This window comes from Dipodomys merriami, unplaced genomic scaffold, assembly GCF_024711535.1.
Source record: "Dipodomys merriami isolate MVZ:Mamm:240054 unplaced genomic scaffold, mDipMer1.0.p SCAF_7, whole genome shotgun sequence".
NCBI classification, from domain to species: Eukaryota; Metazoa; Chordata; class Mammalia; order Rodentia; family Heteromyidae; genus Dipodomys; species Dipodomys merriami.
The window spans coordinates 73,333,656-73,355,908 of record NW_027206290.1 but is presented as its reverse complement, the minus strand read 5'-3'; the positions used below and the strand labels follow the sequence as shown (position 1 = coordinate 73,355,908).

General features: G+C 41.7%; 1 protein-coding gene across 2 annotated transcripts in view; it reads left to right on the top strand.

Annotated features, from left to right (window-relative positions):
* The window catches only part of Samhd1 (SAM and HD domain containing deoxynucleoside triphosphate triphosphohydrolase 1), a 43,550-nt gene that overhangs the window by 9,675 nt on the left and 11,622 nt on the right, over positions 1-22,253 (top strand). For both annotated transcript variants that reach the window (XM_070007255.1, XM_070007254.1), the window contains exons 3-11: positions 950-1,022; positions 3,799-3,959; positions 6,161-6,276; positions 7,490-7,560; positions 12,930-13,085; positions 14,204-14,304; positions 14,423-14,531; positions 16,258-16,349; positions 17,097-17,212. In XM_070007255.1, coding sequence (XP_069863356.1) covers positions 950-1,022; positions 3,799-3,959; positions 6,161-6,276; positions 7,490-7,560; positions 12,930-13,085; positions 14,204-14,304; positions 14,423-14,531; positions 16,258-16,349; positions 17,097-17,212 — 995 coding nt within the window. The remainder of the gene's footprint in view (positions 1-949; positions 1,023-3,798; positions 3,960-6,160; positions 6,277-7,489; positions 7,561-12,929; positions 13,086-14,203; positions 14,305-14,422; positions 14,532-16,257; positions 16,350-17,096; positions 17,213-22,253) is intronic.

Genomic DNA, 22,253 nt, shown 5'->3' with positions numbered 1-22,253 from the left:
TCTACTCAAGGCTGGTGCTTTACTACTTGAGCCATACTTTCACTTCTGGCTGAGGGGAAAAGATAAGGAAGCATGCCTTAGCTTTGAGTTCAAGTCCCCATACTGACACAAAAAAGAAAATACTTCCACAAAAGATTATTTAATTATGTAAACAGGCATTAGGCAATGCTAATGGAATTTAGCTGAGTTTGATATGCTATCATTAGGACAGGAAAAAAATAGTCAAGTCTTTGAGTAACTCTTTATGGTAACCAAAATGGGTTCATTGTATTTCTGCTACCTGGTAGCATTTGTACTCCTTCCTTGGGATCATAGTGGTCTCTTCTCTTTCTTTCTTTTTTTTTTTTTTTTTGGGGGGGGGTCCGGTCGTGGGGCTTGAACTCTGGGCCTGGGCGCTGTCCCTCAGCTCTTCAGCTCAAGGAGAGCGCTCTGCCACTTGAGCTACAGCGCCACTTCCGGTTTTCTGGTGGTTTATTGGAGATAGGAGTCTCACGGTCTCTCCTGCCCGGGCTGGCTTTGAACCTCGATCCTCACATCTCAGCCTCCTGAGTAGCTAGGATTACAGGCGTGAGCCACCAGCGCCCGGCTCCTCTTCTCTTTCTTATGGTGGTTATTTTAATAAGTTTTCATCAGTAATTTCCTTATGACTAGTTTCTTTTAGGGTTCCAAGGAAGTGATGACTAGTGCTAGTTTAGGAAAAAATTGGTCAGTAGTATGGTGAGTTGAGATTTGATATTTAGCCTGTGACTTCTAGATATGATCAGCCTGAGAGAGAGGTCCAGGGCCCAAGGCAGACCTCTCCCTTGATTCAGCAGGAGCTCCTCCTCCAAGGGGTATGTTCGAGTTCCTTCTAGTTTCTGTTTGTGTAGATAAACAATAGCTGATTGTGCACCACTGTTCATTCCTAGGATAATAATGTTTATTAAAATTTATCTTGGGATAATTTTAGTTCGTTGGAGGAGAGGAAGAAACTGCTTCATTATATCCAACAATTGAGTCAAACCCACATGGAGACAGTGAAGGTAAGAGGAATCTGAATTTACGGGTTTTTTGTTTGTTTGTTTATTTTGTCAGTTGTGAGGGCTGAACTCTTGGGCCTGGGCACTGTCCCTCAGCTCTTCAGTTCAACACTAGCCCTCTAACATTTGAGCCACAGCACCCACTTCTGACTTTTTCTGCTTATGTGGTGCTGAGGAATTGAACCCAGGGCCTCATGCATGCAAGGCAAGTATGCCACCTTCCCAGCCCCTGAACTTACGGTTTTTTTTGTTTGTGTGTGTTTACTATAAAGAAGTATAACTCAATTACTTAAAATTTACAAAACAGCAGAAGAGTGGTAGGGTTCTGGATTGCAGATCTTTACATTTACTTTTCTAAACTTTCATTTTCTAAGTTGGACACAGTGTATTTAAATCAGAAGAAAAGACTAAAATGTTTTAAGCATGCAGAAAAGCTTGGATTGCCTCACAGCTTGTCAGATCTTAACTTTTTGCCTAATTTGTTTCAGAACTATTTTTGTTTGGTTTTGATGCCAGTACTAAGGCTTGAACTCAGGGCCTCAGGCCCTCATTGAGCTTTTTTCCTCACAGCTGGCATTTTACCACCTGTGTCACACCTCAGTTCTGGCTTTTTGCTGGTTAACTGGAGATAAGAGTCTCTAAGATTTGTCTGTGAGGACTGGCTTCAAGTTTTCTGAGTAGCTAGTATTATAAGTGTGAGCTATTACATATATTGTTTTTAGAACAAAATATTAGAAGCTATAAAAGGCCTCTTCTGTACTCATCCTATATGTACTGTGGTATATCTTTTTCTCCCCAGAGATAAGTATCACTCAGAAAATTAAGTTTATCACTTTCATGAATTAAAATTTTTTTTACCAAATATACATATGTGTGTAAACATTGTTTATGGAGATTATGTGTATATCTATATCTGTAACTATATGTGTAACTGTAGATATACAAATATGTATATACACCCATATATACATTTACCCTTTATGTAGTATAAATGGTACAGTATCATAAATAACAGAAAACTTTCATTTCTGATTTTTTTTTTCAATTGTAGGGATTGGATGCTGGATACAGGGCCTGGGCTCTGTCTCTGAGCTCTTTAGCTCAAGGCTAGTGCTCTACCACTTTGAGCTACAGCACCACTTCCTGTTTTCTTGTGGTTAATTGGAGATAAGAGTCTCTCCGACTTTCCTGCCCAGGCTGACTTTGAACCATGATCTTCAGATCTCAGCTTCCTGAGTAGCTAGGATTGCAGGTGTGAGCCACCAGTGCCTAGCTCATTTATAATATTTTTGTTGGATAAGCCACACTATAATGATTTGGTAGTCATCTCCATTGACACAAATACTTCTAGAAACCCCTTAGACATAGAATAACTTTTAAAGTTGTTCTAAAGTTCTTGTTGGGTTAGTGAGCTTTATTCCTAAAGTAGTCCTGAAGTTGGTTTTTTGTTTGTTTGTTTGTTTGTTTTGTTGGTCGTGGGGGCTGAACTCTGGGTGCTGTCCCTCAGCTCTTCAGCTCAAGGCTAGTCCTCTACCACTTCCGGCTTTTTTCTGCTTATGTGGTGCTGAGGAATCGAACCTAGGGCCTCATGCATGAGGCAAGTACTCTACCACTGAGCCAACTTCCAGTCCCGAAGTTTAATTTTACAGTACTCATTCCTCTCCCACCAATCCTATTCGGATGTCAAAAGCCCCAGGTCTCTCTCAACATCTTCTTTTTTTTTTTTTTTTGCCAGTCCTACTTCTTGAACTCAGCCTGGGTACTGTCCCTGAGCTGCTTTTGCTCAAAGCTAGCACTTTGCCACTTTGGGCTTTTTCTGTTTATGTGGTACTGAGTAATCAAACCCAGGACTTCATGCGTGTTATGCAAGCACTCTACCATTAAGCCACATTCCCAGGCTCTCTGATTTTTTCTTTTTTTTTTTTTTTTTGGTCATGGGGCTTGACCTCTGGGCCTGGGTGCCGTCCCTGCGCTCTTTAGCTCAAGGCGAGCACTCTACCACTTGAGCCACAGCACCACTTTCAGTTTTCTAGTGGTTTATTGGAGATCAGGGTCTCATGGATTTTCCTGCCTGGGCTGGCTTTGAACGACGATTCTCAGATCTCAGCCTCCTGAGTAGCTAGGATTACAGGCGTGAGCCACCGGCGCCCGGCTCTTTCAACTTCTTGAGTATCTAGGATTACAAGGCAGAAGCCAGCACCCAGCAACCATTTTAATTTTTTAGTGTGTGTGTGTGTGTGTGTGTGTGTGTGTGTGTGTGTGTGTGTATGCAGTCCTCAAGCCAGGATTATATAATAATGAGGAGGAAATACAATGTTTGATAAAGTATATACTATTCAATGTATCCTAAGACTAAAATAGACCAGGCATGGTGGTATAGCTCAACTACTGGGGAGCCAGAGATAAGAGGATTATGGTCTAAAGCCACCTGGGCAAAAAAGTGAGATTCCCATCTTAACAAACATGTTGGGCATGATGTAATATGACTATAGTCTCTACTACATAGGAAGCTGTAGGTAAGAGGATCAGAATCCTAGGTTAGTTCTGGACAAAACTCAGGATCCATTCCAAAAAAGATAATAATAATTGCACCAAAAGAAAAAAAAAGAAGGGACAGGGCTGTGAGTGTGTCTCAAGTGGTAGAACACCAGCCATAAGCAAAAAGCTGAGTAGGAGCATGGGGCCCCAAATGTGAGCCCTAGTACCGGCATATACACACACACACGCAAAATTAGAGTTATGTCTTGTTGTTGATACTAATTTACATATAATTTTCCAGGTGATTAATGATCCTATCCATGGCCATATTGAGTTCCACCCTCTCCTTATCCGAATCATTGACACTCCTCAGTTCCAGCGACTTCGGTATATTAAGCAGTTGGGAGGTGGTTACTATGTATTCCCAGGAGCTTCGCACAATCGATTTGAACATAGTTTAGGGTAAGAGGGGAAGGTGTGGGGGGTTCCTCAAGTTCTTAATTGCCTCCTGTGTCGTGAAATATTGTTGCATCTTATCTCTTAGGGAATACAAAATGGTTTACAAAATGGCTATTCTAATATCTTTATTGGTGAGAAAGTTGAGGGTTTTTTAAAAAATTTATCTTACTGTATTTTATTTTGTGTGTTTTAAACCAACTCACACCCTTTGTGTAAAAAGTAATGAAAAGTCTCTTGATGGGTCAGTGGGTTAAATATTTGTCTTTTTTTGGGAGGTCCATTGTGGGGCTTGAACTCTGGGCTTAGCCTCTGTTCCTGGGCTCTTTTTGCTCCAGGTTAGCACTCTACCACTTAGAGCCACAACTCTACTTCCAGTTTTCTGGTGGCTAATTGGAGATAATAGTCTCAGACTTCCCTGCCCAGCCTGGCTTTGAACCTTGAGCTTCAGATCCCAACCTCCTAAGTAGGTAGGATTACAGGTGTGAGCCATCAGTACCCGGCTTTAAACATTTGTTTTGAAATATTATTCACAAGTAAATAGAGTCAATTACTTAGGTACTTGACTCTGTGAATTGAGTTATTTAGTTTTCATTTTTTTGGGTCCAGTCGTGGGGCCTGAACTCTGGGCCTGGGCGCTGTCCCTCAGCTCTTCAGCTCAAGGTTAGCACTCTACCACTTGAGCCACAGTGCCACTTCCGGCTTTTTTTTTCTGCTTATGTGGTGCTGAGGAATCAAACCCAGGGCTTCATGCATGCAAGGCAAGCGTTCTACCACTGAGCCACCTTCCCAGCCCCTGGAGAGTTCTTCTGAGCGGTGTTTTATTTTTTCTGTTATATACCTTCTTCCTTTCCTACTTCCCTACTTCCCTCCCTTCTGCTCTCCCTCTTTCCTTTCTTTCTTTCTTTTTTTTTTTTTTTTTTTGGGTCCGGTCCTGGGGCCTGAACTCTGGGCCTGGACACTGTCCCTCAGCTCTTCAGCTCAAGGCTAGCACTCTACCACTTGAGCCACAGCACCACTTCCGGCCTTTTTTCTTTTTGCTTATGTGGTGCTGAGGAATCGAACCCAGGGCCTCATGCATGCAAGGCAAGCACTCTACCACTGAACCACCTTCCCAGCCCCATGTATTAATTCTTTTATACATATCCTCCAAAACTGGAATTTCTGGATGATAATTGTATGTGTGTATGTGTGTGTGTGTGTACAGGGAATTAAACCCAGGTCTTGTGCTTGCTAAGCATACACTCTGCTACTCAGCCTTCTTGTTTTTATTCTTTGAATTACCACCATACTGTTTTCCACAGTGGCTGTTCCTTATTTTTCCATTAACCATGCACAAGCATTCCAATTTCTCCATGTCTTGGTCAACACTGTTGCTTCCTGTTTTTATGTTAGTAGCTATCCTGCTGAGTGTAAGGTGGTATCATTATGTGTCTTATTTCATTTTGATTTGCAGTATTAGGGATCAAGTACAGAGCTCTGCACACTCTAGGCCAGCACTCTACCTCTGAGTGACACTACTGGCCTATACTTCTTCATGATTATTTTGTTTACATTTCCCTAATAATTAGTCCTGCTTCTGGGATTCTGATATATGTTACCACAAGTTTTCTTTTTCTTTCTTTCTTTCTTTTTTTTTTTTTTTTTTTGCTGTTTGGCTGGTCATGGGGCCTGAACTCTGGGCCTGGGCACTGTCCCTCAGCTCTTCAGCTCAAGGCTAGTGCTCTACCACGTGAGCCATAGCACCACTTCTGGCTTTTGGAATCGAACCCAGTGCATCATGCATTCAAGGCAAGCACTCTACCACTGAGCCACCTTCCCAGTCCCACAAGTTTTCAAAGCAGTATGTTTTAGATTGATTTTTACTTTATTTTTTTTTTTTTGGTTTCGTTCGTGGGTCTGAACTCTGGGCCTGGGTGCTGTCCCTCAGCTCTTTAGCTCAAGGCTGACACTCTACCACTTGAGCCACAGTGCCACTTCCGGCTTTTTTCTTTTTTCTTATGTGGTGCTGAGGAATCAAACCCAGGGCCTCAGGCATGCAAGGCAAGCACTGTACCACTGAGCCACCTTCCCAGCCCTAGATTGATTTTTATCACCACTTAATCTTCAGCATCATGAGCATTTCAGAGAACTCAAAAGTCCTTGAGTTCCAGAGGTATCACTTGCCTTTCAAACCAAAAGAGTGACTTTTGTTTTTTCTCCTACAGGGTTGGGTACCTTGCTGGATGTCTAGTTCGCACACTGCATGAAAAACAACCAGAGCTGCAGATAACTGAGCGGGATATGCTCTGTGTTCAGATTGCGGGACTTTGCCATGACTTGGGTAAGCTATGCAGAGAGACAGAGTCATTCTGTAAAACCACACCATATGTCGTCTGTCTTTGACACATGTAAAAATCAGACTAACGGCTGGGAATGTGACTTAGTGGTGGAGTGCTTGCCTAGAATACATGAAGTCCAGGATTCGATTCCTCAGCACCACATAAACAGAAAAGGCCGGAAGTGGTGCTGTGGCTCAAGTGGTAGAGTGCTAGCCTTGAGCGAAAGAAGCTCAAGGCCAGTGCCCAGGCCCTGAGTGCAAGCGCCAGGATTGGCAAAAACAAAAAACAGGCTAACAAAAGAAAGATGTCATGCTGTCATGTTTTAATTTATTAATGCCATTTATATAGAATATGTCATTGCTTCTCCCAAGAGTGATTCATAAGCACAAAACATGGTGATTTTATTTACTCTTCCAGTTAAGTTTCCATATTAAACATCTTTGCTATAATACAAAAGGGCCATCTATAGTGAGCTTTTCTTAGGTGAGGATGATGTGAATTTCTTTTTTTTTCTTTTGGTCGTGGGTCTTGAATTCTGGGCTTAGGCACTGTCCCTCAGCTTTCAGCTCAAGGCTAGCACTCTACCACTTGAGCCACAGGGCCACTTCCAGTTTTCTGGTGATTAATTGGAGATAAGAATCTCACAGCCATTCCTGCCCAGGCTGGCTTTGAACTGCGATCCTCAGATCTCTACCTTCTGAGTAGCTAGGATTACAGACATGAGCCATCGGGTGCCCAGCTTTGTTTTTGTTTTTTGCCTTTTATTTTGTGTTTTAGAAAAGAGGGTACCAGTTGCTCATACCTGTAATCGTAGGTACTCAAGAAGCTGAAACCTGGAGGCTCAAGGTTTGAAGCCAGCCCAGACAGAAAAGTCCATGAGACTCCCATCTCCAAAATAACTGGGAGCAAAAAGTGCTAGAGGCTAGCGCTCTACCACTTGAGCTACAGCGCCACTTCCTAGAGGAATGTCTCAAGTGGTAGAAGAGTACCAGTCACAAGCAAACAAATTCAGCAGATGTGACGCCCTGAGTTCAAACCCCAGTAGCACAAAAAATAAAAGAAATAGAAAAGAAAATTAAAAAACACATTTGTCCTATTTTGTGATTTTTATTATAGATTACTAATTACGATTGATGCTGAATTTTAAAAAAGATTTTTAAAATAATTATTTACTTATTTTTCTTACCAGTTTTCCAACCTTTTTCTTGTTCTAAGGTCATGGTCCATTTTCTCATATGTTTGATGGAAGATTTATCCCGCTGGCTCGCCCAGAGGTGAAGTGGACGGTGGGTATTCATGCATTGCTTAGTTGTAGAAAGACTATTTAAGGAAACCATTCACTGGAATTACCTGTTCTTTCTCATGAAGGTTTTTGATGTACTTTCATTCATGAGCATGTAAAACATGCACACATTTATTCCATCCTCACAGTCATCTACAAGTCCTTTTGTACACCTAAAAGAGCTTGAAGCTTTCAGAAGCTAATCTGTGTAGCAAAAATCACAAAGCTGGGCTGTGCCTTGAGCAAAAGAAGCTCAGAGACAGTGCCCAGGCCCTGAGTTCAAGCCCCAGGACTGGCAAAATAAAAATAAATAAATAAATCACAAAGCTTGTTCCAGGGTGGAGCCTGCACTGGACAAACAGCTTTCTTACTGTTTATGTTATCTTACGTTTTTTGCTGTTACTGTTATGTCAACATTCCTTCGCCTTTGTCACTACTATAAAATAAAAAAGAGTGCTACTTTCATGAAGTAACTCATATCAATCACATTTTGTCATGAACATTAATATTAACCATATTATAATTAGGCATTTTCAGGTGGATGACATATTACTTTAACCAATTTTGAGAAGTAGGGGTGTCTGGCTTCCTAGTTTTTTTCTCCTTTTAAATTTAATTTATTATTAATTGATTATTAACTTAATTGATTAATCTTGGGAAGGCTGAGCACCAAATCTAGGTCTTATACATAATAGGCAAGCTCTCTACCATGGAGCGACCCTGGCTTCCCAGTTTCTTCCACACTTTATTTCTGGAACTGGAAGTGGAAAGGATATTAATAAATATTCAAAGCTTCTTACCTATCAGCCTTTCTTTTTTCTCTCTTCCCTTTCTTTTTTTTTCCCCCCCTTTTTGTGTGTGTGTTGGTACTGGGGCTTGAACTCAGGGCCTGGGTGCTGCCCTGAGCTCTTTTTGCTTATGGCTAGTGCTTACTACTTGAGCCACAGCTCTACTTAAGGCTTTTGGTGGTTAATTGGAGATAAGTCTCAGGGACTTTCCTGCCTAGCCTGGCTTCAAACTATAATCCTCAGATCTCAGCCTTCTGAGTAGCTAGATTTATATACATGAGCTACCAGCACCTCTTCTTTCTTGGGGTATAATCACAGAGTGAATTGTACAGCTGTTACATGAGTTTTGACAAGTGCATCCATCCAGTCAGGATATAGAACATTTTTATGCCTCAGGCCCTCCTCCCTCTGTTTTTGTTTTGTTTTGTTTTTTGTGATGCCAAGGATGTAGCCTGGCACCTGCAGGTGCTAAGCCCATGCTGAGCCTCCCCATGCTACTGAGCTCCATTCCTGGCCCCTCCTCTGTGCCCTTTTCTACCACCTCTCACTCTTCCCACGTCACTCCTTTCTGATTTTTCTAAGGAGTGAATGTTTTTCTCTTCTTAGACTTGCTATAAATAGAGTCAGACAGTGGTACTTCTTGTGTCTTATTCTTTTACTGCGTAGAGTAGTTTTGGTATTCGTTCATCTTATATACATGAGAAGCTAATCTCTTTATTGCTGGGGACATATTCTAGTATATGACTATGTCAGTTTGGGTCATTATGTACAAGGTTGCTCACTTGGTCCTGTACAAGATTATTGTAGAAATGCATTTTAAGGTCTCTTAGTTGATAGCTGGGAGTGCAATCGCTGGTCATCTGGTAGATGCACATTTAACTTTATAAGAACAACCAGATCAAAAACAATAAATGATGTATTGTTGGTGTTTTCTAACAAAAATATGGAAATTACAAAAAAAAAAAAAAAAAAAGGAAAAGAAATAACCAGAGGTTCCAGTGTGCTTGCTCTTCCTTCTCACTGATAACTGAGTGAAAGTTCCATGGCTTTCCCAACATTTTGTCTTTTATGCATTTGTGTGTGTGTGTGTGTGTGTGTGTGTGTGTGTGTGTTGCTAGCAATCAAACCCAGGGCCTTGTGTGCTCTAGGCAAGCACTACCACTGAGCCACCTCCCTCCAGCTCTGACATTTCATCTTCCAGATGAGCCCTTCTGAATTATCTTGATGATTTACTGCCTCCCTGCAATAAACCATAGTTTATTGCCTCTGTTTCCTATGCTTTATAATTGGAACTTTATTGGTGTATCTTTTGTAGGCATGTATGAAAAGTTCTTCTAATGTTTTACTTCTTTAAAAAAATGTTATTGAGCTGAGTACTGGTGGATCATACCTGTAATCCTAGCTACTCAGAAGGCTAAGATCTGAGGATCTTGCTTTGAAGACAGCCCAGGCAAGAAAATCCATGAAACTCTTTTTTTTTTTTTTTTTTTTTTTTTTTTTGCCGGTCATGGGGCTTGAACTCTAGGCCTGGGCACTGTCCCTCAGCTCTTCAGCTCAAGGCTAGCACTCTACCACTTGAGCCACAGCACCACTTCCGGTTTTTTCTGCTTATGTGGTGCTAAGGAATTGAACCCAGGGCCTCATGCATGCAAGGGAAACACTCTTACCACTGAGCCACCTTCCCAGCCCCAATCCATAAAACTCTTACCTCCAATTAACCACCAAAAACTGTAAGTAGTGCTGTAGCTCAAAGTGTTACAGTGCTAGCCTTGAGTAAAAAAGCTCATGAACAGCACCTCTCCCTGAGTTGAAGCCCCACAACCAAAAAGGAAAAAAGGAAGTAAAAAAAAAGTTGTTGAAGGGTTGTGCTGTGGCTTACTGATAGATCACGTGCCTAGAGTCAACTCCCAGCTCCTCTCTTATGAAAGGTTTTTGATTGTTCATTTATTATTAATCTATAGGAATTTTATATATGATGTGAAGTATATGTGTATTAAATATTTCTCCTAGTCTGTGACTTACCAATTTATTTTATGTTTGTATTTGTTTACTTAATGCCAGTACTGGGGCCTCATACTCCCACTTCATTCAAAGCTAGTGCTCTACTATTTGTTGCTCTTTTTTTTTTTTTTGGTCAGTCTTGGGGCCTGAAGTCTGAACCTGGGTGCTGTCCCTCAGTTCTTCAGTTCAAGTCTAGCGCTCTACCACTTGAGCCACAGCGCCACTGTCCTTTTTTCTGCTAATGTGGTGCTGAGGAATCGAACCCAGGGCCTCATGCATGCAAGGCAAGCACTCTACCACTGAGCCACCTTCCCAGCCCCGTGCTCTACCATTTGAACCACACCTCCACTTCTGGCTTTTTGCTGGTTATTTGGGAGACAAGAGTCGTACAGACTTTTCTGCCGGAACTGACTTTAACCTTGATCCTCCAGATCTCAGCTTCCTGAGTAGCTGAAATTACGGGCATGAGCCACCATCACCCAGCTCATTAGTTGTTTTTTTTTGTTTTGTTTTGTTGGTTGTGGGGCTTGAACTTGGGGCCTGAGTGCTGTCTCTGAGCTCTTTTTTTCTTTTTTTTTTGGGGGGGGGTCCGGTCATGGGGCCTTGAACTCTGGGCCTGGGCGCTGTCCCTCAGCTCTTCAGCTCAAGGCTAGCGCTCTACCACTTGAGCCACAGCGCCACTTCCGGCTTTTTTTTTCTGCTTATGTGGTGCTTAGGAGTTGAACCCAGGGCCTCAGGCATGCAAGGCAAGCTCTCTACCACTGAGCCACCTTTCCAGCCCATGAGCTCTTTTTTTCAAGGCTAGCACTCTACCACTTTGAGCCACAGCACACTTCTGGTTGTTTTGAGTAGTTAATTGGAGATAAGTTCCATGGTGACTTTTCTTCATGGGCTGTCTTTGAACCTCAGTCCTCAGATCTCAGCCTCCTGAGTAGCTAGGATTACAGGCAAGAGCCACCGTCCCTGGGCTCGCTCATCATTTTATTAGATTTGATAAGACCAGGGCAGATGTCTCCAGGTCCATTTGATCTTAGTAATTGTGAACAAATGAGCAGAAGTATGAACAAACATGCCACTACCAACCCAAATCCTGACTTAAAGCACTGACCACTTGAATTTACTGGCAAGGTTGCCATTACCCTTTTTTGAAACTAGATGGAAGTACTAACTACACTTTAATTTCACACTCCAACTCTGATTAAAAAAAAAACCTAAATTGTAAAGTGATACTCATTAAAAGGGGATTCTACCTGTGTGACCTAGAAACAGTCTTCTGGGTACTATAAATGCTTATATGTCATAAAAATAGGGTCAGCTGGGCACTAGTGGCTCATGCTTGTAATCCTAGCTACTCAGGAAGCTGAGATCTGAGGAACTCGGCTCAAAGCCAGCTGGGACAGGAAAGTCCAGGAGACTCTTATCTCCAATAAACTGCTCAGAAAACTGGAAGTGCCTCTGTGGCTCAAGTGGTAGAGTGCCAGTCTTGAACTGAAGAGCTGAGGGACAGCGCCCAGGCCCAGAGTTCAAGCTCACAACTGACCCCCCCCAAAAAAAATGAGTCTATTTAAATGATTAGCATACATTGTAAAAGACTGGTAAAATAGTCACACAATTTGACGGATTTTAGACATTGTGAGACTAGGTAATAAACATAAAGTAGAATCCTATCTCAGAATTACCTGGAATCAAAAATCATTTGTGGGGAAATGGCACTGTGTCTCAAGTGGTAGAGTGCTAGCCTTGAGCACCAAGAGGCTCAGGAACAGTACCTAGTCCTGAGTTTAAGCCCTGGAACCAACAAAAGCAGAGAGGGAGAAAGAGAGAGAGAGAATTTAAATTTGAGCTGGGAATGTGGCTTAATGGTAGAGTGCTTGTCCAGCATAAATGAGTCCCTGGATTCAATTCCTAAGTGCAGAAAAAGCAGGAAGTAGAGCTGTGGCTCAAGTGGCAGAGTGCTAGCCTTGAGCAAAAGAAGCTCAGGGACAGTACAGGCCCTGAGTTCAAGACCCAGGGCTGGCCACCAAAAAACACAAAAACCATTTGTGGGCTGACACTGCTTGCTCTCACCTGTAATCACCTGTAAACTCAGGAGGCTGATATCTGCTCCTCACAGTTCAAAGCCAGCACAAGCAGGAAAGTCCTTGAGATTCTTATCTCTGATTAACCACCAAAAGGCTGGAAGTGGAGCTGTGGCTCCAGTGGTAGAGTGCTAGCCTTGTGCAAAAAGACTGAGGAACAGGGCTGGGAAGGTGGCTCAGTGGTAGAGCGCTTGCCTTGCATGCCAGAGGCCCTGGGTTCGATTCCTCAGGACCACATAAGCAAAAAGAAAAAAGCCGGAAGTGGCGCCGTGGCTCAAATGGTAGAGCGCTAGCCTTGAGCTGAAGAGCTGAGGGACAGCGCCCAGGCCCAGAGTTCAGGCCCCACGACCGGACCCAAAAAAAAAAAAAAAAGACTGAGGAACAGTACCCAGGCCCTGAGTACAAGCCCTAAGACCTACACACACAACAACAAACTAATTTATGTAATCAAGGCCCCTCATTGGCTAGTATTTTGTAACAGGCCATATTATCCTGACTTTTCCTAGCATGAACAGGGCTCGGTTCACATGTTTGAGCATCTGATTAATTCTAATGGACTCAAAGATGTCATGAAACATTACGGTCTTGTCCCTGAAGAAGATATTTGCTTCATCAAGGAACAAATTACTGGAATACTTGACTCACCAATCAAAGGATCATTGGTAAGTTTGCATTCAACTTAATTTGAGGGCTGGGAATGTGGCTTAGTGGTAGAGTGCTTGCCTAGCATGCATGAAGCCCTGGGTTCAATTCCTCAATACCACATACACAGAAAAAAGCCAGAAGTGGCACTGTGGCTCAAGTGGTAGAGTGCTAGCATTGAGCAAAAGAAGCTCAGTGACAGTGCCAAGGCCCTGAGTTCAAGCCCCAGGACTGGCAAAAAGACAAAAGAAAAACCTTAATTTGATCTCGCTGATGCTTTTTATCTCACAATTTTTTTTTAACCATACATTAGTTGTACAAGGGAAGTTTCACTGTGACTTATGTTCTCACATGCGTATTCAACAGTATCCTCATCAGTCCCACCGCTTTGTCACTCTCCTCCATCCTAAAAATTCCAACAGGTTTTATTGTTCTGTTTTCATGCAGGCAAATAAACCACATCATCATCTAGTCTCATTTTTTTTTTTCATGGCACTGGGATTTGAATTCAAGGTCTCATGATTGCCAGGCTTGCTTATTGGGCTGGTGCTCTACTACTTGAACTACATATCCAGCCCTACTTTGGGCCAGTAGCTTTGTAAATCTTATTTTGTTTGGTTTGGTTTGCTCTGGTTTGAGACAGGGTCTTGGTGTGTAGTTCAGACTGTGCTGTAATTTACTGTGTGGCCAAAGCTGGTCTTGAACTTGTGATTCCCCTGCCTCAGCCTCCTAAATGCTGGAATTACAAGTATGTTCTACTGTGCCCAGCTATAAACGTGTATATCTTGTTTATCCATTATTATTAACATATTTGAAATACTTAAAGATTAACTCGTTCAAATGGAAAATCAGTTTTATTCCCTTTTTGATCTTTCATATTATCTTTAGTTAAGAAATAAGTTGGGAAATAATTTTCCTTTGAGATTTTTAGTTCTTTGTTGTGCTAGTACTAGGGTTTGAACACAAGGCCTTGACTTTTGTTTAGCTTTTTCTCTCAAGGCTGGTTCTCTACCATTTTCTATTCCTCCAGTTCTAGCTTTTGACTGGTTAACTGGACATGAGAATCTCACAGATTTGTCTGCTTGGGCTGTCTTCAGACCTCAAACTAAAACTTCTGGTGGGTTTTCTTGGCTTCCAGTGGCAGTACAAAGGACGTCCTAAACAGAAAAGTTTCCTGTATGAAATCGTGGCTAATAAAAGAAATGGCATTGATGTGGACAAATGGGATTATTTTGCCAGGTATGGCTTGGACACTCCAGAAATGTTGTTGGAGATCTTTATATGAATTTAATATTAATATCTAAGGCAGTTTCCTCATTGAAAAACAATCTCATCTATGTGCTTTGGAATTTTCTAGGGACTGTCATCATCTTGGAATCCAAAACAACTTTGATTACAAACGCTTTCTTAAGTTTGTCCGAGTCTGTGAGGTGGACGATGAGAAGCATATTTGTACTAGAGAAAAGGTAAATTACATCAGAGGAAAAGGAATCGTGGAAGTCCTGGTCTAGAAATAACTACTCGACAATTTGAAAAACAAAAAACCAAAAAAACAAGAAGTGGCAATTGCTGATCTTCTCTAAATGCACAGCATGTATTATCTTAAGTTGCTTTTTACTTGTTCTGCATTGTATTTGTCTTAGTCTGTTTTCTGGAGATCCAAGTATGGTAAGGATTATATACTGCTCCATGCATGGTGGAATGAAGTGTCATACTGGCTTCACAACAGCATGCTCTTCTGTACCCACTCTCCAAGGAACTATATTAATCCCTTCATGAGAGAGGAGAACCCATAACCTGATTACTTCTTGATGGTCTCTCTGCCTCACCACACCATTACTTTGGAACCTAATTTTAACATGAGTTTTGCTGGGGACACACATATTTACAATATAATATTTACATCATATGACAAGTGAGCAGTTTAAAGCACAGAAGAGTTAAAAGCTGCCAGACACCGTGGCTCCTGCCTATAATCCTAGCCACTCAGGAGGCTGAGATCTGAGGTTCAAAGCCAGCCTGGGCAGAATAGTCCATGAGACTCTTATTTCCAGTTAAACACCAAAAAAGTTGGAAGTGGAGCTGTGGCTCAATGGTAGAGTGCCAGCCTTGAGTGAAAAAGCTAAGGGACAGCTGGGAGCTGCTGGCTCACACCTGTAATTGTAGCTACTCAGGAGGCTGAAATCTGAGAATCAAGGTTTGAAGCCAGTCAGGGCAGGTTGTCTGTGAGACTCTTATCTCCAAATTAATCACAGAAAAAGCTGGAAGCAGTGCTGTAGCTCAAGTGGTAGAGTGCTAGCCATGAGCAAAAGGAGCTTAGGGACAGTGTTCAGGCCCAGAGTTCAAGGCCCAAGACTGGAAAAACAAAACAAAACAAAACAGGGACAACAGCCATGCCCTGAGTTAAGGCCCAGGATTGGCACAATAAAAGAAACAAAAGAAAAGAATTAAAAAATAACTCCTGGGCTGGGAAGGTGGCTTAGTGGTAGAGTGCTTGCCTAGCATGCATGAAGCCCTGGGTTCGATTCCTCAGTACCACATAAACAGAAAAACCTGCAAGTGGCACTGGGGCCCAAATGGAGCACTAGCCTTGAGTAAATAGAAGCTCAGGGACAGTACCTAGGTCCTGAGTTCAAGCCCAGGAGCAGCAATAATAATAATGATGATAATAATAACTCCAGAATTGGAGTTTTAACTCCACCAGGTCCCTATCTGATAATAAGCATGTAACTCTGGAATAAGACAGTATTATCCACAGAAAGTCTTTCAGGAATGAAGAATAGAAGAATGGCAATACTGTTTCCTAGAGTTTTGAGAAGATTCAAGGATGTGTTTAGGATGTCTAAAACAACATGAAGGCTCTCTGGGAGGTATAGCTCAATGATAGAGTATGTGCTTAATGTGTGTGGGGCCCATGGGTTCAATCCCTTGCCCCATCCTCCTCGCCCCCAAATAAATAAGTAAATTTGTCACAAAGTTAGAGCAGATTGTGGGTATTACTTCACTGAGAATGAGAATTGCCTATCAATAGACAGCTTTATCCCCATCTTCTTGGTGGCCTCCAGGATTCTAACAGCACAGCCCCTTCATAGATCTTTGCCTTCATCCTTTTTCCTTCTTTTATATCCTTGTTGACTATCAGAATTCACGTGACCTGATCCCACATCCATATTTCTGCCATGTTTTTGACAGGAGGTTGGAAATCTGTATGACATGTTCCACACTCGCAACTGTTTACACCGAAGAGCTTATCAGCACAAAGTGGGCAACATCATCGATACAATGTAAGGAAGTGGGTTCTTCATGTCCCTGTAACATCTTCTATGGTGCTTTGCCCAATTATCACACTTGGCTCAAGTTGAGATTCCTAGATAAAGTGTGTAATAAATTTTAAGTGAGCAATCTAGAGTGATTTCCTTAAACAAAAACTAGCATAAGATAAAGTGGATTGGAGGAAGGAGTGGAAAATGAGGATGGTAGTACAGATGAGGAAGAATAACTGGCTTGGGTGATACAGGAAGGGACACTGCAGGGTGGCCTTGGACGCTGGCAGATGTTAGTCACCAATGCGAGCGCTGGTGAGAGATGAAGAATTGACACCTGCCATTAGTTTTAAAAATTGAATTTTGAGGATTAAGATGATCTGTCCTTATCCTGTGAAATATTAATTTAAAAAAATAGCAATTGGTAAAGCCAAGAGGAATTTCACCTCTTTTTTTTCTGCCACAAAAGGTACAGTCTGTCCATGCTCAGAGACCCCAAAGGAATTTTGACCCCAATCAATTTCTTTAAAGCCAAGCATCCAATGGCTCACTCCTGTAATCCTAACTACACAAGAGGTTGAGATCTGAGGATTGAAGAAGGAGAAAAAAAGTGGTCTCTTTTGCACATCACATGTCAAATGATTATTTTTCTAAAGTAGAAAGATTCCCTAAGTATTCAGTGGGTGAAAGCTTTACATAAGAAAAATCCAAGTATATATAAAGCAAATATTCAAACTTTCTCTAATCATTTTCACCAAATGATTTTAGGATTACAGATGCCTTCCTCAAAGCAGACCCCTACTTCGAAATTGAAGGTTCTGAAGGGAAAAAGTATCACATTTCCACAGCAATTGATGACATGGAGGCCTTCACCAAGCTGACAGGTAAGAATCAGGTTACATGCAGGGTCTGACTCACATGTGGTATAAGCTGGACCTGGATTGCAGATGGATTATTTTCCAAAAGTTCAAATGTATTTTAGCTTCCTAAGTGATCATATTCTTTTAGGGTTTTATCTTTGCCTTATACCAACAAGGTGACCTTGGTAAAATGATTTAACCTCTCTAAACTTTAGTTTCTCAAAATCAAAAGGAGGTACATTCCTAGTACTCAGTTCTGTTTTTGGTGCTTAGATGAAACACAGCTCCTAACATCGACATGGCATGTAAGTGTTCAATATTCGCTATTATCTGACATACAACTGGGTTGTTACCAGCTTAATATTTCTTTAATATTTAATATTTCTTCAATGCAAATCATAGGGTGCTAGAAGCATCCTTCTGTATTTTGTAGAAACAAACTGCAGCATAGGTGAGAAGGAAGAGAGGTGAAGGTCTGGTAGTTGGTCCTTGAAACTAGGAAAGTGTGGATGGAGAAGTAAAGATCGGAGTAGCTAAGGGAGCAGAACAGAAAGTACACACGAGTCAGAGCTCTAGTCTCTTAAGCTAAAAATGTCATAAGAAAGCAGCCAGGCACTAGTGGCTCACACCTGTAATACTGGCTGCTGCTTATGAGATCTGAGGATCGTGGTTCAAAGCCAGCCCAAGCAAGAAAGCCGATGAGACTCTTACTCTGATTAACCACCTGAAAACAGGTAAGGACGCTGTGGCTCAAAGTGGTAGAGTGCTGGCCTCGAGCGAAAGAGCTCAGGGTCAGTGCCCAGCTCCTGAGTTGAAGCCCCATGACTGACAAAACAAAAAACAAAAAACGAGAGAAGGCAGGCAGGCAGGCAGGCAGTCACACAGCTCCCAGGATCAGGAAAACTGGGGATTTTGAAAAGGAGAAAAGGGACTAGAAGCCCAGTTGTATAAAACACAGCAGCTTCCTTCCTTCTGTGCCCAAGGTCTGCTGTCCATTCTGGCTAGATTCTTTGTCCATTCTGGCTAGATTCTGGCAGTGAAACAAATAAATCCTGAACAAAGATTCTCAAACTATCTTTGAAGAAAACACAAAACACTTCCTACCCCTTATAGATTGATACTTCTGATAAACTATGATAAAAATTAACTACTAGTGCAAGGGACAAGGGACATAATGTGCTCAGAAGTACAACATGTACCCTGGCTTCTATCACTAGCACCACAAAGAAAGAAAAAGAGATACTTGAGAAATGAAATGGGAGGGACACACAATCTATAAGCCCAAGTTTTTTTTATATTTAACTTGTTAAATTTAAATACATTTTAATGAATATAACAAAAAAATGAAGAAAAGTTTAAATCCAAAATCTGCCACCTAGCTGGGCTCTGGTGGCTCATGCTTGTAATCCTAGCTACCTAAGAGGTATAGATCTGAAGGATCACAGTTTGAAGTCAGCCCAGGCAGAAAAATCTGCAAGATTCCACCTCCAACTAATCACTGATAAGAAACATTCAGGACAAAATGTACCAGAGTTTTTCCCTAAGCAGTATAGTATAACAGCTATTTATAGAGCACTTACATTCTATTAGATGTTGTAAATAATTCTGAAGTGAGTTAAACTATACAGGAGGAGGTATACAAGTTATTTTATATAAGAAACTTGAGCATCTTCAGATTTTGGTGGCTTTAAGAGTTCCTGGTTCAGTATGTTCACAAAAAAAATAAAATTAAATTAAAAAAAAAAAAGAGTTCCTGGAACCAGTGTATATCCACAAGAGAATTGCTATTACACATGTCAAATTTGTAGCTGTTTTTAATTATAACTAAGCCAAAAATTAAAAGGGGAACATTGATTCTTCACAGTAGATGTCTTTGTGCACTCCTGAATTTGTTTCTTGTTAATTTACCTAATCCAGGGCTGGAGTGATAACAAAGTTACTAGCTGGTGATAATATATGTCTGAGTTGTTTCTACACTTGTTTAATGACAAAATAAATAGAGTCATCTCATCTGTGTGTTCAAAGAAATGGAAAAGGTGATTGTAGAAACAATTGAGCTGTCTGAGGTTATTCATTTTTAATATTCATAATGAAGTAAAGTAAACGATTGCTGGTTTTTGAAAAGTCATCTTCAAGCCTTTATTAGAGACTAGTTCTAATTATTCTGCGAAGTTACATTTACATTTGTACTGTCTTTGGCAAAAAGATATAAACTCTGGCTTTTACACACTTGGCTCAGCTGGTAAAAATAACATACATTAAAATAGTATCCATTTTAATGTGCTCCTGGAGTGTATAATTACTCTGGCTTAGTACCTTCCCTAACATCCAGAGGTTTCCCCCCCTAGTCAGTGAGATGCACTGAAACATTGTAGCAAGGTTGACATCATCCATTTGTAAAATGTAGCAAGTACCCTGAATCTCTCTACTTCCCTCTTAGATTTTTTTTTTTTTTTTTTTTTTTTTGCCAGTCCTGGGCTTGAACTCAGGGCCTGAGCACTGTCCCTGAGCCTTTCTGTACTCAAGGCTAGCACTCAAACACCAGAGCCACAGCACCACTTCTGGCTTTTTCTGTTTATGTTGTACTAAATAATTGAACCCAGGGCTTCATGCCCGCTAAGCAAGTACTCTGCCACTAAGCCATATTCCCAGCTCCCTCTTAGATTTATGAGCACCTTATTGACAAGCACTGTCTCATTGATCCCACTTTATTTTATTTTGTTTTGTTTTGTTTTTGTTGGTCATGAAGATTGAACTCGGGGCCTGGGCACTGTTCCTGAGTTTTTGTGTTCAAGGCTAGCACTCTACCACTTTGAGCCACAGCTCTACTTCCAGTTTTCTGGTGGCTAGTTGGAAAGAAGAGTCTCATGGACTTCACTGACTTTGAACCTCAGTCCTCAGATCTTAGCCTCCTGAGTAGCTAGGATTATAGACATAAGCCACCAGCACCTGGCTCTGATCCCACTTTAAGTTGTACCATTTAAACTCTGCTGCTCTGCATTATTTGCTCCAGGTACAAGAAAGAATTGTAGGAGCTGGGAAGGTGGCTCAGTGCCTTGTACGCATGAGGCCCTGGGTTCAATTCCTCCGCACCACATAAGCAGAAAAACATGGACGTGCACTGTGGCTCAAGTGGTAGAGCACCAGCCTTGAGCTGAAGAGCTGAGGGACGGTGCCTAGAGTACAGGACCCCATGGCCCATCAAAAAAAAAAAAAAAAAAAAGGAATACTAGACAGGAGACTGGGTCATGTTTGCTATCTATGCCAATACATGGGAGCAGGCAGATACCTTTCCCACTGTCTTCATTTGAGACAATCTTGTCTTTTTTACAGATTCTGAGCAAGTTGGTAATCCTTACTGTCCTTAGCTCTGTGACCTAACAGAATGGAACCGAGGGGTCCTTCATTACCTTTATGGCTTTCTCAAAAGTTAGCTCACATTGTATTTGTTTAAAAACCTTTCCGGCTTTTTTCTTTTTGCTTATGTGGTGCTGAGGCATTGAACCCAGGCCTCATGCATGCAAGGCAAGCGCTCTACCACTGAGCCACCTTCCCAGCCCTTGACATCCTATTTTTTTTAATGTTCCCCACAGTTTGGGGGAAGCATTGAATATACACAGCAGTATTGAACATTTTTACAATAAACACATCTGTATGCACTACCCAAATCCTAGCATTTATTAAACTTGCTTTTATCATGTATATGTCACTTCAGATCTTCATCCATTTGTTGTTATAGATTTTTTTTTGATGTTACTGGGATTTGAACTCACACTATGTCCTGAGCAGAAATAAGTGCTGTTTGCCTCTTCTAGACTTTTTTTTTTTTTTTTTTGGCCCGGTCGTGGGGCTTGAACTCTGGGCCTGGGCACTGTCCCTCAGCTCTTCAGCTCAAGGCTAGCGCTCTACCACTTGAGCCACAGCGCCACTTCCGGCTTTTTTCTTTTTGCTTATGTGGTGCTGAGGAATCGAACCCAGGGCCTTGAGCATACAAGGCAAGCGCTCTACCACTGAGCCACCTTCCCAGCCCCTCTTCTAGACTTTTATGTCCATGGAATTATTCCATATTTGTTTCCTTTCACCCAGTATTGTGTCTTTGCAAGTCATCCGGTTGCATGTATGATTATTTGTTCTTTTCTACTGTTCATTAGTGCTCATCTCATTGAGATGCCATGATTTGTCTGTTCTCTGCTTCCTAAAATCTTTGTTTCTGCATGTAGTTACCTTTTTCTTGTTTTGTAGTTCTGGGTATTCAAGGGCTCTACCACTGAGCTTCACCTCCCAGCACTGAGCATAACTTTCTTGGGCTGGTGTGGGATGGGGTTGGTGGTTTGGTGGTACTAGGGTTTGGACTCAGAGCCTTGTATTTTGTTTTCAACCCCCCGCCCCCACCTCCCTATGTTTTCTCAAGCATTGTACATGTTATCCACTGGCTTAAGTTTTCAGTCTCCCACTAGTCCCTGCCCATCCCTCTGTACAGTGGATGACAGTCATCAGCTCTGTCACGGTCTTAGTTCATATCTGTCCTTTCCCAGGCACTGATTTCCTTGTAGGAAATCCAAGACATCCATTGGAAAATACTTTAAAAGGTTTTCTCATTTCTGTGTGTTTTTAATTTTTTTATTGTTATCATAAAGGTGATGTACAGAGGGTTTACAGTTACATAAGTCAGGTAAAGGATATATTTCTTTTTTTTTTTTTTTTTTGGTCGTGGGGCTTGAACTCTGGGCCTGGGCGCTGTCCCTCAGCTCTTCAGCTCAAGGCGAGCGCTCTACCACTTGAGCTACAGCACCACTTCCGGTTTTCTGGTGGTTTATTGGAGATAGGAGTCTCACGGTCTCTCCTGCCCAGGCTGGCTTTGAACCTCGATCCTCAGCCTCCTGAGTAGCTAGGATTACAGGCGTGAGCCACCAGCGCCCGGCAAGGATATATTTCTTTATGGACAGTGTCTCCCCTTCTTTTGCTCTTTCCCAGTTGTGTGCATGTTTAAATCACATTGTTAAGATTACAGTGTGCCCACATTCATGAACTGCCTCTTTAAACCACTTTCTTTAGTAATACAGAA